This window comes from Centrocercus urophasianus, unplaced genomic scaffold, assembly GCF_019232065.1.
Source record: "Centrocercus urophasianus isolate 14NV4802_14NV808 unplaced genomic scaffold, USGS_Curo_1.0 seq_32, whole genome shotgun sequence".
NCBI lineage: Eukaryota > Metazoa > Chordata > Aves > Galliformes > Phasianidae > Centrocercus > Centrocercus urophasianus.
In genome coordinates this window covers 5637850-5656126 of record NW_024884889.1, presented here as the reverse complement: position 1 = coordinate 5656126, position 18277 = coordinate 5637850, and the positions used below count along the sequence as shown (strand labels likewise).

Below are 18277 nucleotides of genomic sequence, written 5' to 3'. Positions count from 1 at the left end.
GGGAAGATATCAGAAGGAATTGCTACAGCATTGTACTTCGCTCCCCATCCCTACTTATTCTACACTAATGTTCTCATACACATACTGTTGACAGCCATTTTATCATCACAATTTGAATCAGTAGATGGTTTGTGATTCCAACAAAATGTTATCTCAATCAGTTGCTCATTTCACCCTTTGAAGTAAAACTTCATCACTAACAGAAGTGCTCAGTAGAAATTAATACCCACAGGAGTGACTCATGTTCTGCTGACAAATACTTCTCTGAGCAAATGACAAAGACCTGTAATAAGAGCTTCCATTTTAATTTAAGGAGACAAGTCATTCCAAACTTCTCTCTCCTCTTATTAAAAATTACATGGAAAGGATGATGCACCATCCATTTATCACAAGCTCATTTAAGCATTAATAACTTGCCCAAATTAAAGGAATAAGAAATATTTATATAAGCAAAAGTATTTATAAGTAGATCTATAGTAACGTGTTACAGAAATTTTAACTGCAAAAGAAAAAATAAAATCAAAAATGCTTTTAACTTTCCTACAAGCTTCATCTATACTTCCCATCCAATAAAGAGAATCCAGAACATCCTTTCTTCAAACTTAGCTCCATAATGTGAACTGAAGAAAAAGTAAATCAACTGGTCTCATCTGTTCTCTCTTCTAGTTTACAGAAGAATAATAATTACCCAGTTCTATAATTAGCAGTCACAGGACCTCTATGTTGAAAAAAATTCATCATGTTCACGCATATGCACCCAGCTCCTGCTGCAGCCATGTGCTTGCATTCCTGTTCCACTCCTCAGTAAATCTAGCACATGATACTGACTTCAAAAACGCAGCCAGAAATACACTATCACTGAATCAATGATACTTGGGGAAGGGTGGAGGGACAAGCACACTGACAGAAACAACTACGAAATGCATCAACTACAAATAAATTTTAACTTTGGTAGATAACTGTAAGAGTTGGGAGCACGTAACACTAGTGGAGCATAAATAGCTATATATCACACACGTATTCACTCTACAGCTCTCATCGTGTATTTTTCACTATTTTTTCAGTCAGTTGATCAAACACATCATTTCCATTCTGCCTTGCATTTACCACATGACCCGTGACAACCGTTCAAGGTATAAACAGTGGCTCTGATGATATTTTTCCAGATGTTGCTGCACAACACTTAAGCCTTCGAACATGCAACATTTCCTAACAAGTATATCTACTGTCTAAGACCAATAAAATAAATGACTCTTTACAGTCTCAAATATTTCTGTGTAGATCATCTTTTTACAGTGCAGACTTCACACACACGTCTGACTTGCTTTTTTTTTTTAATAAAAATAACCAGACAAAAGAAATCCTATAGGTAAGCTTCTTCTCTAAAAACCAACTGTTTCCTACAAGCCTTTAAGTTAATTTTCATCTTCAGGTGAATTCATCAGTAGACCTAAGCAATGAGAAACACCAAAGTCTATCTTTAGGAAAGCAAAATCAAGTTTAACACATGGTGAATATATGACTTCAAAAATGCACACTGAATGTTTCCTGTCTTAAAAAAAAAAAAAAAAAAAAAAAAAAAAAAAAAAAAAAAAAAAAAAAAGCATTCATGTTGAGACAGCCATATCCATGCCAAAATAAATAGATTCATAAATACATAAATAAAAGAATGAGCGACCCTAATTAGGTTAAAGACTATCTTTAGCAAGCATTTTGTTTGCACTGTTTCTGCTTTGACTGCTTCAGAAAAAAAGGGTTTTTTTAAGAGGTGTCAAATTTGTGTTTGCATTGTACTTGCACCGTTTTTGTATCCTTAATACCTTTTGCAGTAAAACAAAGAGAAACTGAAAAGGGTCTCAGCCATTTCTTTCTTCTTCCAGATGGGAATGCCCAGCAGGACTGCATTCAGAACACAACTCCTTAATTCAGTCAATCATTCAGATTCCACAACATCTCACCTCCACTGGAAGTGCAGGTTTTGGGTGGGCACAGTTGCAGTCTGTGGAACATTATTATTCTGAAGCTGTCTCTTCCAACTAATTTTCATTAGAATACTTCCCGCTTATGTTTCTCATTCTTATCATTACATTCCTGGGCAGATCTGTTCTTGAAACCACAATTCTACAACTACCTCAGCTCTCCTTTCACACCTTGCAGATAGAAGTTAGCAACCACATCACCAAGAATGATTCCTTTACGTCATTTCGTTTCATCATTCTCTCTAAAACGCCAGAAGCTATGCAGAAAAATACTGTTTTAAGATAAAAAAAAATTAATTCAAATATTGCACAAGTCTCTAATTCTGTTCTTTCAGGCCAGCCTCCCTATACAAAGAACCTTCTTTCAAAGCAGTCCCACATACTTAAAACCACTATGATATTCCCCAAATGACTGGTTTTGTGCACTGTTTTTGTATTAGTAGCACACTCTTCTACGGTCAAGGAATGCCTGCTCTCTTCATATATCAACAGACAGTTAATGCTGTCTAAGGAACCTCTAGCTCTTGCTAAAGTAATAACTGCTTAAGCTGGTTCGTAAGTAAGGGAAGTTATTAAAAGTTTATTTCCTTGCATAATCAAAGAATATTAGGATGTTATAAACACAAAACAAGCAAGAGAGTTAGGCAAAGCAGACTACAATAACAAAAAAAGGATAAACAGAAAGCTTACCTCTATCCTGGGCTCACTGACAAAACACAAGCAGCGGCGATCTCCAGAAAAGATCCTTCTCTTCTGGTAGCCAGCTCTTAAACAGGTCTAGGAATTGCCTTCACCTGTGCTCCTGTGGCTGACTCATGGCTCGCCTCAGGTGAGCAATCAGAGGTTCAGGCCCTGACTCAGCTGTTCCCATACAGTTCTGCAAGCTTTAAGTGAACTTAAAAGATTTCTGTATTAAACCACAAATTGCTGTTCAATGTTAAATATGAGAGGGGGGCATATGTAAAAAATTGAGTATCATCTTCCTTTCTGGTTTCTTTTTAAACATGAAATTCCCAAAGCTGTCCCAAATAAGACGACCCATACCAACTACTGAAAAGGCATAAGTTTTCCGTTTGTTTTTGTATATTCCTCTTGAATAAAGTTTGTAATATTGAAAAATTATTGTTTGCCCAGGAAGAGTATATCTACAAAGTTACCTATAATTTAATTTGCTAGTTTCTAAACAGTTGATCACACATCACCAAGCACTAGAGCAATATTTTTCCCACACAGCAAATTCCTGCACAAATCACGTTTGGGATAGTTATATTACATATATAACTGAACTAAAAGAAATTTGCAAGTTCCACTGATCCTCACAAGCAGTGATACTATTATTTTCCAGAAGGAAAAAAAAATTGATTTCAGACACTGCTTTTCAAGTAGCTTATTTCCCTTATTGTAGCATATTAAACCATACACTAGGTTGTCAGAGAAAATGGCACAACAATTAATCTTTCGAAAGCAGGGAAATTTTACCTTTCTGAAGTGTCCAGAGTCATCTTGTAACAAATAACACTATGCACACATACATATCAAGCAGTGTAGAAAAAAAAATAATCTTAAGCCCTGCAAAACCAGACCAAAAACATAATTCTGAATACTTCTGCTTGTTCAATTAAATTTAATATCTGACTTCCCACACAACTAACAATTACAGATAAAACCGGTTGTTCTTCAGTAAATGAAATTATTGTGGAAGTCAAAGAAATGCAACCATTTCTTTTAAATGCTAATTTAGAGCTGATCTCAGGAAAGTTATTTCAAAACCATGTAGATTACATTAAAGTAGTGGCATAATTGGACAGATATAGCAATACACCAATCTTTGCTACCACCAAAATAGAATGGCTTAGCTTGCTTGACAACCTCATGATCACTGCCTCCAACTTTTGTTTTCTTTCTGCTCTAAAATTTATGTTCAACAACACAAAACGTGAGTAATCCAACTACATCACTCTAAAGTATTTCCATACGCATAAGTCACAGAATGTTTCAATCTTCACAGTAAATTATATTTACATAACAAATAGTAAGTCATTACATATTGCACAGAGCTCTGCTAATCAATGCTCTGACCAAAATAAACGATACATTTTTTACCTAAAACAGAAAAATAAAAAGGTTGGATTTTAGTCAACACACCAAGTTTCAAAACTTCACATACCTTGGTAGTATCACCAAAATACCTAATAAAACCTTCGGCTGTGAGATGAGAATACCATCTAAAACCAGCAAAACCTTAAAAATACCAATGGGAAAATTAAGTACTGCTGACTATACAATATTACCATATTATTACCCTATTCTTTCCAGCTTCCGAGCACAGAATTCACTACCAAAGTCTTAAGAAAAGTGTGCAGTAAATGAGCACTTCAGTACATCTTTCTCCAACAGTATGTGCAAACATTCACATGTATTCTCATAATATGTTGGCACTTGAAAATATACTTTTTTTTTTTAATTAAGCATCATCTATCTTGAAAGAAGTTGATTTCATTAAAGGCTTTATGGAAAGTAACAAGACATAAATATGAAGATCATCAACAGCAGCTTTATCTATACTAGACGCAAATGAAGTCAACAACAACAAAACCACAGGCCAGACAACAAGTCTTGACAAAAAGGAATCACAGCAACTGGTTTCAATCTCTACACGGTAACCACAAGCCTAGTCTTCTTGCTGGATAAAAAACAGAGTACTCAGGACATGAAAGAATCAAATTCGTAGTGCAGAACAGCAAGTATGATTACACTGATAGTTTGGTTCATCTCAGAAAACCAAGTGGCAGAACTAGGATTGACATCAATTACATAGATCAATGACACTAGACTACAAATGAATCTTAATGTTTAAATTCTATATTAACAATCATCTAGATCTCTTCTTCCTTCGTGGCTAAGGATGTGACAATTATGCATTAATGACCATGGTAAAAACTAAGAGTTGGAGTTTATGAACATCTCATTCTGGTTTTCACTAGATTACTCAAAGCTTTCAAGGAAAAGCTTTCATGGACTCCTGGAAACAAACCTGAAATCTGTCAAGTAAATTTTCTTTCCCTAAATAAGCACACACAGTAGCTTGTCTAGTTAGGAAAACCAGACACAGATGTGATGAGAACTCAGGGTACCCACAGGCCTTCGGGTAAACTTGTTCTCACCAACTTGTGCTGTTACATACTCACAGCAAGAAATCCTGAAACATGGTATTCTGTTCTTCTCATGAAATCATAAAACCACAGAAACCTTCTCCTCTAAGAGACCTCTATTCTCAAAGTCTTCTCCCAGTGTGTTGATTTAATTGCTGTTTGTATTAAAAAATAAAAATTAAAGAAAGAGTAAACTGAATATGTGTATCAGACCAGGAGAGAAACAGTACATCAAATGGCAACACTGGTTACTTCCTTCATATTTGTGGCATCTATTTTTAACTTTAAAGCCAAGGTTATTTAGGTGTGGTAAAACTATTTTATATTCAACAGATAAAACACTTCATTGTTCTTAGAAAACTAGGACATAGTATTTGCAGATCATCTGAGGATTCTCCCTGGTCACATAAATCCACTGGCAGCAGAGATGTCAGTCATTTCAAATGCTTGCTCCTAAGTAGCTCAAGCCAAAATCATTTAAACATCACACAGCTAAATCATACTACTAGGTCCTTAACTAATTTTATACCACCGGAGCAGAGCCCTTAACCCCTTCTTAATCCAATGTAACTGGATCAGTTCTTAAACCCTTTTCCCATTGAATAACCTGCATTGTCCTTAGGATGTTTTCCCTGCATGTTGTAACAGAAGTTTGTAACAATTTAACTCCTAAAAAAAGCAATCAAACGAACAAACAAACAAACAAAAAAAAAAACCACAAGAAAAAACACACAAAGAAGCCAAAAATGTTTGTTTTTCATAAAAGGCTACATACACACAAGCAATGGAAAAGAACACTTTCTTCTTATGGGTGCTGGACTTAAATTAAGCACAACGCTCACTGAAGTCCTTTAAGGAACTTAAACTTGCAGAGGCAAGAAACAAGACCTCAAGATTTACACTTTCTACTGCCAGAAAGGAGAAAAATATTCCAGTTCTGAATTCTTCCTTGAAATTTAAACCACAAACACTGGAAACATCAAGAGACCCAGTTACTGTGTATGAAAATAAACCCAGGACAAGTATAACAGAACTTCAGAATTCGTAAGACAAGCGGACTATGTGCATCATCATAAGAACAGCAAATAAACTGTAGATTTCCAAGAACTTAACCCTCTGAATTACAATATGATATTTCTTACTTAGTCAAGGTTCCAATTTGAATCTCGACTTCTGATTTCTTGGTGCATTCCAGCATGCTCACAAGAGATTTTTGACACAAAAAGTAATACGCTCCTCAATCCATAATAAAGCACTGCCCATAGTTTTGTGCCTTGCTTCAGGCATCTCAGAATTACTATGTTAGATGATTAATCTAAACGAGAATCAGATCTCTAAAGAAAATTCAAACAAATCTGTTTCAGATTAAAAAAAAAAAAAAAAAAAAGTAGGTAAATCCTTCCCACTGCTTAGCTTTACCATGAACTCTACTAATTTCCCACAGAATTAAGCCATGTGGCAAATACCTTAATACCTCTCACAAAATAGGTTATTCAGCTTTAGTTTTAATAATATTATCTATATAAATGGTCTTCCTAACCCAGCCTGAAAATCTAGTCTCAGTAACATTATCTCGCAATGCATGCCAGAGCTTTCTTTTCTTTTTCTTTTTTTTTTGGGAGTTTGTCTGATTTTCCTTCTCCTTAATAATTGCCACCCTCTCATTTAATTGAATCTCGGCACTGTTTTGCACACTGCAGCACATGATTCAGCTAGAGGGGTAAGCAGAGTGCGTCATACAATGTGCATCTCATTGGAGAAGCCTGCACCAAGGCATAAGGCATAAGGCAGTGCAGAGGCACGTACCTACACCTCCAGGAAGCAAGGCAGCAAACCAGTGGACGCGGGCTATAAACACACATGCAGAAACCATATCAGACAAATTCCCCCCAACAAAATATTTTGATGCAGGTCAGTGAAATCGAAGGATTGTTTCCTATTAAATGAACAACCAAGTGAGGAATTTACTCATGAAAGTTATTTGCTTTAAAAAAAGAACTAACCCCCCTCCCCATCCCCAGTCAAACACAGTAGCTTAAGGAATTGAAATGGGACTGTTTTCACTGTGCTCCAAGAAGTAGCAACAAATTTAATTCTTCCCAGTGTGCCCAGGCAGCCAGGAAGGCCAACCACAGCATGAAGGAGCATCAAGCACAACGCTGCCAGCCAGCTGAGGAAGGTATTGCTCCTATCTACAGTGCACTAGTGTGGCCTCACCATCAATACCGCTTGCAGTTTTGGGCACCACAGTAAAGCACCACAGAGCTCTGCTCTGTGTGACAGCATCAGGGCCCGAAGAACAGCACAGAGCTGTATCAAGGGAGGGTCAGATTGACAGGTTCTTCTTCAGAGGGTGGTCAGGCACTGCAATAGGCTCTGCAGGGGAGCAGGCATAGCCCCAAGCTGCCAGAGCTCAAAAAGCATCTGGACAAAGCTCTTGGCCATATGGCCTGTTTTTTGGGTGGTCCTAGGCAAAGCCAGGAGTTGGACTCAACGATCCTTACGGACCCCATCCAACTCGGGTTATTCTGCGATTCTATGATTCAATTTCCATTTTTCAAAGTGGCATAATATATTAGAAGTCTATTCTGTAGCCTTAGTTTACATACAAAGATTTTAAACAAACCCGCTGGCATAATGAAAGATATACACCACCTCTCACAAACACTGGTGAGATTTCTCAGTGACCTCAAATGAAAAAGGAAAGACTCCACACAAACTGGACCGTAGTCCAATTTAATAGGACATTGTGCAAAATTCCTTAAAAACATGCTATTTGAAAGAATTCCCACAACAATTCATGCACTACACGGCTAGCTGACTGCACGTCACTGAGGTATTCAAATTTTATGATAGTCATTAATTCTGCATTAGGAAGACTTTTTCCTGCTTTTCTCCTTTTTTTTCTTCCCTTCATTCAAGCACTTCTCTTGATAAATGCCAAGCATAAAACAGTAAATCACAATGTCTTTTGTTTCATCCCTATGCTTGATTACTCTTGGCAGGTTTTTTGGTCTAATGAGCAAGCTGTTTGGCTAAAGCAACTGAAAAAAATCACTTGTCAAAACTGAAAATACATCTACTTGATTTTCAAGCTCAGTTATGTTTTATACCAGCATAAGTAAAAGCTGAACACTGGTATATTTCAAATCAGTTGTATGAAGGATGTGCATAACTTTACATCCATAGGAATTTTAACTGCCACTACAAGTGTACTAGAACGTTTCAGATCTTTAAACAAGTGTGAGTTACTATCCTTCGCCTGCACTAAAACAAATTTTTTAAAGCAGAAATAGTTGTGAAAATAAATCTTAAAAGGGTGTTATTTGCACGTTGAACTTTATTACCATTAACATAGGATAGCAGCTTGCTATGTTTTAAGATAAATGCTTCCTGACATTCATGCTGTTGAATTGTTTGACTGTAGCTGAACAGGGAAAGTCACAGTCTAACTCTTCCTAAAACTTTTAGATCCCCTCACGTTCAAATGAAAAGCCGACCTGCTTGACAGGAACTATGTAAGACAGTATCACATTTTACAACAGATAAGCACTGCTGGTGTCTCCAGTTTTGCTTCACAGAATAACGTGATGAATTTCATTAGGACATATTTGATACCTTCTACTACCTTTCTGTGAAAACTGGAGTTTGACACAAACGTTTTCTTGTAAATCTCTAGCTATCTGCAGTCATACTTGTCATGTTCTTATGCGATACATAAAGACATGTAAAGAAATCAAGTATTTCTTCCCGCCAATTAATAAGTCGCTTCAGACAACCGTGACACATAACAAAGATATTAACCAATAATTACCATTTTATTCTGCCCTTCACAAGCATAGTTAAATACACATCACTCTCAGTGTACAGCAAATACTCCATGATCAACAGAAAACTTGAGAGTAAGATAAGAACAGCAGACACGATGAGGATCATCTACAAAACACTTCTAATATTGAGTATTTTGCTCCTCAACTAAGAGACACAGAGTAAAATTCCTACCAAATGTCACCAATCTGGCCTGAGAGCTTATGTGAGGGCACGTGAACAAGCACAAGGCATGCATTCCCATTTATTTTTAAAAACAGGAGAGCTCAATCCTCCACTTGCTAAACTCCAAATATTCCGTATTTCAAGTTTGTACTTGAAATCTTCTGGGGAAAAAACGTTACTCATGTCTTTAACTTACAAAAGCCATACTGCAACTCTAACCCAGGAAATCTGAGGACAAGGAACAAGAGTGTCACACACCCTAGGAAACTATCATCTTTATGCAGGAACATTAAAAATAGAACTGTAAGCATTCAAAATATGAAAAAAGAGACAGAAAGGTGCCACAGCTTTGGTCTAAACACAATGTGGAGGTCCCTGGAGATTAAGGCAGTATGGAATCCTAATCTGTTCCATCGTATACATTAGGTCACATTCTGTTCCAACAAGCAACTTCGAAATGCTTTGAAGTTTTCTACATCTGTATTACTTTAGTCCATAGTACAAAACATAGTACACAGATCAGTCTAATTCCAGATGTAACTTCTCCTTCTGTTATGAGACTACAACTGTAAATCTGAGAGCAAAGTCCCATCATCATGTTATGTTTTAACTTCATTGAGGCATTGCTTGTGACAAATTCAATGAAGTTGAGGCCATACATCTTGCCATTCTTTGAGAGAATGTTTTCTTTTGAGCAGGCCTGGAATATCACACCACAGGTAGAATCCCTTAGTCTGTCTCCCTAGCAAAGCTGAGTCTTTTTCTTAACAGTGTGAAGTAATCCTGTTCACACGTTCCCCAAGTACCAACAGTGTAACTTCCTGCCCAAAATTTGAGTTAAGTTATATATATTCAACTTTAAAAGTAAATTGGATTAAGGACAAAGATGAAAAATTTAAAAGTTTAACAGCTTAGGAGGGAAATGCAAGATGTACTAAGGTTTTGAAAAACAGATACGCAGTTAGCGTGCTTTAATCCAGTTCACATGAGAAAACACATCCCATTTGCAGTACATTGGGCAATCTGATAGAAATTTCACCATCTTCCTTAGGATTTAAACTAGTTTGTACTCCATTTTTTGTGATTTTTTTTTTCACTAGCATCATCTCACATCAATTACTGACAATATACACAAGATAATGACATGAAGATGGTAGGAAAGTGAAGTGGGAGAAAGACAAATGAAGCACCATTTCTAGTCACTGTCACATTTGGGCCACAGGAGGAAACACCCCAGATCCAACTGGCATGAATTTAAATGTCATTCTCCCTTATCCTGCTGCAAAACATCACAGATATGCTGCTTAGATCACTACTTCCCTTAGAAGTCAAGTCTTTCTTATTCTACGCCAGTGGCACACAGCCTCCTAAGGCCCAAAGCACTTTTGCCCAAACAGAATTTCCAGGTTTAATACAATGTCTGGATATAAGTTAACGAGCTACTATATTCAGACATAAGCATGTTATCAGATCCAATAGCCCCTTTTGGCCCTACATTTTATGAATGAAAAGGACTCTCAGTGTTCCAGACTGGCTTCCTAAAGGTGACCAAATTGGCTAAGGTATTCTTCTGGAAGGGCACATTATACAGTGGATTCCTGGTATTGAAGCTTTGCATACCAAAGGGCTGATTCTGTTTACAAGAATCATTGTTTGGGTTTTCTGCAACAGTGATCTTATAGTCATGAACACTACCATCAAATCCTCAAAGAGACAAGCATCAATAAATACATCTACACTTTGCATATTAATAAATTTCCCCAATTTCAACAAATAGCTGTCAAAACACAGGGTATGTTCCATGCTCAGAAGCATACACAGAGGAATAAGTTCTGTCCTTATCACTGCTACACAGGTCTAGCAACAGAAAGAAATTCACCATCAGTGCAAACTCAACAAATGTCAGAGGAGTTTACTTTCAGCTGCAGGCAAGCTTAAGGATAAGTGCAATATACAGAATTATTTGATGACTTGCAGACTTTTATTAGAGAGATGACGAACAGACTGAAACAAACAGTCCACTTTGAATCAATGACTACACATCACTTGAGAAAATAAACAAATAGCTTTTTTTTCTGCAAGAGAAAAATCAACAAAGCCTGGACAGCCTTTAGTATACAGTGTATCAAGAGAAGTTTTTCCATAATTAAGGAAAACGCAAGCCATCCAAACGTTCTGGTACCTTTTAAACCCATTCTCTTAGCTCGTGAAGTTACCAACAGAATGAAAACATTCTCACTGAAATGTAAAGCTTTTGTCACAGGTTGCAGTTTCACATCAGACCTTCATGTTCTGTCCCTAACTCCCAGCACACACTGCACCACCTTTCTCAGGTAAACCATTGATTCTACTAGTAATTTTCACTACTGTAAGGTACCCGTACGAAATGAAGAGAAATGAAAAAGCAAGAGCAAAAAAATCATCAAAAAAAAATCTAACAAGTAACTAAAGGCTGTTCAGTAGAGCGTTTGATCACCGAAATTACTAGCACAAGTCTCTCTTCAAGAGATTTAATACAAAACACCTACAAAAACAACACTTAAATACCATGTAGTATGAGGGCTGCTCTGAAAGGAATGTCTCTTAATTTATTACGCTGGCCTGCAACACCAGAGGTGAATGGTGGTGGTATAGCAGTAGAGGCTGAACCCTTCCCAATAGCATTCTAATCTATTTTCTTGCCCTGTTACAGATGGCAGCAAAGGGGCAGTCTGACAAATTCATGCCTGACATGGAAGCACACTTGAAACGAGGGAAAAACTGCACCCACTGACACTCATCCATGCTTGCTGAACATTCATGGTGACCAAAACTGGATTCCATATTACCACAGTGAGGTGGTGGGCAGTGAGGGCATCATAGCAGCTGTGGAAACACCTCCGCTGGCGTCGATTGTTACAAGTGAGATACGCATGCTCATAAGGCAGGGCCCTATGGAAGTCACCTGGGCCAACCCCAGCTCAAGCAGGACCACGTCCAGGCACCTTTTGAATATCTCCAAGGAGGGTGGTTACATCAGATTAAAACATATATCTATACAACGGCACAGACCCGTTTGTCAACTCAGCATTTTTAAAAATACCTACAATAGGAAGATATCCATAAAGCATAATTGAAACTATTTAACAAAAAAGCGTATTTCATGTACTGATAAGAAAAACAAATATATACGTTCCCTAGAATTCAAGTCTCCTTACGCTTGAAAATTCAGGAGTTGTTCTAAAACTACCTATGAAAAAAATAACCAGCTACTAACTGGAAGGAGATTGCTTTCCTTATTTCATGAATGGGAACCGTATGTATCCAGCAGCTCTCGTGGGTGTTAGTTTAAATTTAAGTAGCTAGTAAAGGAAAGAGTTAAACTTGAAAAGCGGCCAAGAACTGCAAAGAAATTGAACCAAACATTACTCTTCCCTTCCACAGCTAGTTGGTTCAAATGCTTCCATGATTATGAAGTAACAGGACATGGAAAAACATAAAAAAATAAGGAATGGATGTTTTCTAAAAGCAAAGATACTCTAATTGCACTTAGGTTCTGCTGTTTTCCACATTCATCTTCCTCTAATAATATACCTCTTGCTCCAGCCATCTTTCCACCCTGATTATAAAGCAAAAACAGCCCATGCAGTTGCTATTACTGCTACCACCTATTAGTGTATTACAAATCTATTTATATTACACCATAATAAGCACAGATGGATACAGTCAATCCCAATAAGATTTAACGGTAAGACAAGAGAACAGTGGGTATCCATACCCACTAAACAACCTACCGCAAATAAAATAAAGATTATTCTTCACAGAAAGGAGATAAAGATAAGATGAAACGATGTTATCAGCTTTCCCTTAGATTACGAGGCCAGTCTAAGGAAAAGCACATTACAGTTTACTTAACTGCTCATGTTAGCTATATAAAGAGCTTCCAAGCTAATGCCTTCCAAGAGACAGAGCTCAGTATTAACAATAGTTTGAGGCCAGCAAACTCTACAGACAAACAACACTCATTACCAGAAACAAGCAGCAAAAAAAGACCAGAGGAAAAAAACAACCAAACAAACAAAAAGCAACCTGTATTTGAAATCAAGCAAAAGCTACACACAGAAAACTTAGAAGCCTTTATCCAAAATACTTAAGGAACCAAAAGTTAAGATTTCCAATACAACTTCCCATGTTCGGTCAACAAGTGGTCAACAATTATAAAGCTTCTTACAACTCCCTTAACTTTCATGAAAATTCCTAATATGCTCCTGTATTTCACCGTTAAGAAAACCAGGGTCAATTCTTACTCTGTGAGTTCCATTTCAAAAGTAGCTATCATTGCTTAAGGTATAAAACACTCATTCTTCCTATAAGATCTCTAAAGTTTCTCAAGTCTTTCATCCTTTGCCACATTAATAAAAATAAAAGATTATACCAAGTCAATTCAAGGAGAAAGCAAACAAAAAAACAAAACCCCGCAAAGATGGGCACCAGAATAGCTGATAACCACTTGTCCAATAACCAACTGGCTTGTGGAGAAAAAAATAGGTACTAAGACTCAGTGCCCTTACACAAAAAGGAATCTCAGGTGTTTTACTGCTCATCCTTCTACCCTTCCTCTAACTTAACTCTACGGCAACTTAATGAAGAAGTTGATCATTCCTGCTCTGCAACTCATTTCTTTTCCATGTTTCTATAAATATATAGTATAAAATGTAGCATTAGAGCTCACCCCCCCCACTAACAAAGGAAGAGATATCTTCATGAACCAATTTCGACAGCAAATGAACAACTTAATATTAGCAATGAAAGACTGATGAGTGCTGTACTACCCAATCCTGAAGTTTGACCTTCTCTAAAACACTTTCATGATCCCTTTTTCATTCCTTTCCCTTCTATCATATGCATATTAGCGACCTACATACTATCTGCAATCCTTTTATTTTCAAGCAAAAGCTCATTTTAAGACTACAACTGGCTGCTGGCTATATTTTAGTTCCAGATGACAGAAGCAGCAAAACTACCTTCTGAAATTACTTTCAACTGAAAAAGAAAAGAGCCTATCAGTGAACAGATGGTAGAGCAGCTACTTTCACAACTAAGTTCAGCAGTTTGTACCTTTAAAGAAACTAACATTTTTATATCATGACATAACCCCTTTTGCACTAATTGCATACTGGCATCAAAAGCTAACAGACCATTACCTTCTCATAGACAGACTGGAAAAGATCAATAAGAAAATGAAAAAAAAACATAGACAAAAAACAGACCTGGACGAAAGCACAGGCAGCAAACGAAGTCAATAATCACAAGTAATATATTACTTAGTGATTCTTTATATGTAAGTAACAGTAAATACTGTCCACAATAGAAGAAAACTGAGGGCCAGCATTCAGCCAGATTGGAGACCTCTGGACTACACAGGAGAAAAGTATTTTACCATAGCCACAAGAATCACAAATTTCCTAATAAGCTTTTCTTCATTCATTACTATTAAAAGAAAAGCAACTTCTTTAAGGGATAAATGTAAATAAGCTTCCAGTTTTCACCGGTCAAATAAATAACAAAGCATGTACCAGTCACCCTGTGTAACTGTGACATGGTGGATTTCTTTCGAGTTTATATCTGACAAGCACGTTGCCTTTCAAAATACCTAGCACATCTTTGATTCACAAGTTTAAATTATCACCCCACTGAAACGAGCAAATAAATCACTAATAAGCCAGCCAAATAAAAAAGAATGGTGCTCTTCAGCAGCAAGTGAAGTCCAGTACGTAAGACATTTATTATGCAATCTTCCTAAAGAACACATGACCAGGACCACGCGACACCATTAACCAGTTCTATTAAAATAGGAGAAATAATCTTCACTTTAGAAAAACCACAGTTTTTCAATATAAAACATGTATCGAGTCCAGCCTTCGTAGATGAGGCCACAAAGAGCTACCGATACAACAAAACGTGAAATCAGACTCCCTCACCACAGCATTTATTACAGAACCTCAAATCCCAACAAGGAACGTAAGCACAGGGGGTAGGCAGGACATCCTACTGGCAGCTGAAGCAGCCTTACCAGGCAGTTTGAAAAGTCATAAAGAAAATCCATCAACTCCGAGACTCATTCGCTTAGTGACAGACTGAAGAGCTGCTGGTACTCAGCAACTGCACTACAGGAACAAGCAGATAGGGTTAAAATATCTTCCTACCGAGCACCTATGGGCAAAAAATGAGCAGGACTCGTGACTCAAAGCGTTAACTTCACAGGTACAGTTGGAGGAGCCGATCTCTGACATGACGAATACACTTCCCCTGCGCTCATCCCACCAAGTCTCAAGATGTGAAAAGACAGTCTCCAACGAGCGCCCAGCTTCCCACTGATCCATATTTAGGCAAAGCAAAGCAAAATCCTTGCCTAGATTTGTTTTATTATTTTCAAAAGATTAGTCAGAATGATCAAGATCTTTCAAGAGAGCTGAAGAGTCATTACAGTTTGGCCTGAACAAAGTACTGAAGAGATGTCTGCTAATATTAGCATCACGTTAATATCAAACTTCGCTGGCAAGTCTGACATTTTATGGAATGTTAAGGCTGTTGGGTTCTAGTTTTGCTCTAAATTTAACATAAGAAGTAATCGTACTGCGGCTTAGTTTTTGTAGGGACTCCCTTTCTCAATAACTATACTCTTTCTCATTGTGACCTAAAACTCTTAAGAAACTGAGCCAATGAGCCAGAAGTCAGGGTCATTATCTTCCACATTAATCAGTCTTGTCAGCTAAGCCTGAAGTTAAGCCGTTAAACACTTCTTTTCACACCAGAATTCCATCTCACCCATGCATCTGCAGGGTACTTACAGCCCACAAAACACCCTGTTCAGCGAATAAATTACGGACACGGGCCTGGCTTACATTTGTTGTAACTGCAGGGCAGCTACTTCCCCACAAATTCAAAACCAACAAATTACAGCCATACATGAAGATTTACTAACTACCTAAACCAGAGAACTAAGAAAATGTCTCCACCATCTTATATCTACAGATGATAACTGATCGGTACATCTTGAAATACATTTTTTCTTGAGCAAATGCTTGTGCAGGCAGACTAACTCATAATTTTCATTTATTTTTTTTACAGCTATGAATTACTGAAAATCATCCATGCTGTAAAAGGGATCACCTCGTGCAGTATGAGGATCATCTGTAAACATTTCGCCTCAAGTAGTGATCAATAGGATATAAGCATCCTGCTAAGTACCAGCTGACTCCTCTCTGAAGTACCAGTCTAACAAAACTTCCACAGCGCAGAAATAAAGAAGGCTGCCTATTTGTAAGTGGCTTCCGAAGAATCAGTATGCAGCACTTCCTCAGAGCAGTCACTCCAAAAGCCCTTGGGGACACCTACTTGTCACAGAATAAATTATCTGGCTAATATCCAGCATTACAGTGTACCTCAGCCGGCACCCGGGAGACAGGCATTAGACAGCACTTAGCGTCTTCAGCCTTGCAGGGCAGTCCTTGCATAAATGACTTCACCCAATTATAAAACGTAACTCAAGCACTTATTTTGGTGCTTTTCAGCAGCACCGTTTCGCCCTAAAATATTTACGTAGCACTGCATGCTGCGTGGTTTTTCCTTTTTTCCAAAAACGATGGTCCCAAAGCATGCTGTGCTGACCATTTTTCACAAGCATTTTCAGATTTTAAGCTTCTTGATGTAAACAGAAATATCAGACCGCTAGCGCGAGTGTTCCCAAACACTGAAATTATTCTGTTTAATGCGAACTATTGTGGAAACAGCTCTCCCACAACTCCAGTAGTAACTCTTCTTCCCTGGCTACTTAACACAAATAGCCAAGTTTGCATCCCACACGTGGGATACGTACAGAGCTGTCGAACAAGAACACTACAGGCTTGTTCCAGCCCTATGAGCAGAGCTGCTGCTTCTCAGAGCTGCTGCCTCCAGTTCCCTGCAGCAAACCGCGGCCACCGGCAGCCGCAGCACGAGAAACCTGTTGACACAGAAGTTGCAAACCAAACCCAAGGATCCCAGTAAGCAACACAGGGAGGCTGAGAAGAAAATTACTTCTCCCACTTGGAATTCGGATATCCAAAGCAGACACGCCGGAGCACAGAGCACTGGAAGATGAAGGGAAAACGTTTTTCACCATAAAAAGAGAGACGGACTTTTGAAAATCCGTTCCGTTTTACTAAACTCGCCACAAACCACGCACGGCAGCGAGGCACCCTCAAGGACGACGGCCACCTACAGGCTCCGGCTTTCCTAACCGAGGAGCAGCACGCTCCGGACACCGATTCTAACAAGTCGCTCGGCGGACCTCGCTGTTCTCACACACCGGGTCGCCCGCGGGGCTCTGCGCTCCTCTGCAAGGTGAGCACGGCGGCGGCGGGAGGGGGTTCGCGCCAGCCCCGCCCGAGAGCAGCCCCGGTACGGGGCGGGGGACGCGGCGAACGCAGCACGCAGCCCCGTTCCGAGCGCGGCGCCCCGCACGGCGCATCCCGCTCAGCAGCGGCGGCGGCGCACCCGGAGCTGGGCGGCCAGGGCTCCCCCCTACCGCCCCCGTGCCCGGGTATCATTGGGAATTAAAGGCGCAAAAATAACACTGGGGATTAGGGGGGTGGGGGGGGAGAAAGTTGCGGTAGTCCCCAGCCCTCGCCGCTGCCCTCGGGCCGCGGCAAAGGCTAAACTTACGTCTCGGAATTTGTTCCACTGCCCGACCTCCTTGTCGTACTGGGAGATGGTGGTGAGCCATTGTTTATCGTCCAGAAAATTGCCGTTGTCCGCTCTGCCCCCGGCCGCCGCCGCCAGCGCCGGGCTGCACCAGGCTGCCGCGTACACGCACACCAGGGCCGCCGCCTTCAGCATCTGGGCGAGAGGAGACACGAGGAGCGGTCGGTTAGCCACCCGCGGGCGGCCAGCGGGGACGGGAACGGCGCGCCCACCCGAGAGGGGCAGAGATGCGGGAGGGGAAGCGGGGAAAGGGAGCCCGAATCCGCCGGGAAGCGGGAGAGACGGAGGAAGAGGCCGCGGCAGCCGCCCAGCCCGTCACCTTGCCGCAAGCCCCGCAACTGCGCTCCTCGCCGCGGCCGGAAAGGCGGCCCCGCTCCCTGCCCGCGCCGCCGTCTGCAGCCCCGCGCCGCGCCGCGCGCTCCGCCCGCC

At 39.6% G+C, this 18277-nt stretch overlaps 1 protein-coding gene across 1 annotated transcript in view; it reads right to left on the bottom strand.

The window, feature by feature from the left end:
* Positions 1-17983, bottom strand: part of SPOCK3 (SPARC (osteonectin), cwcv and kazal like domains proteoglycan 3) — a 158249-nt gene extending 140266 nt beyond the window's left edge. The window contains exon 1 of the mRNA XM_042829762.1: positions 17810-17983. Coding sequence (XP_042685696.1) covers positions 17810-17983 — 174 coding nt within the window. The remainder of the gene's footprint in view (positions 1-17809) is intronic.
* Positions 17984-18277: the final 294 nt, after the last annotated feature.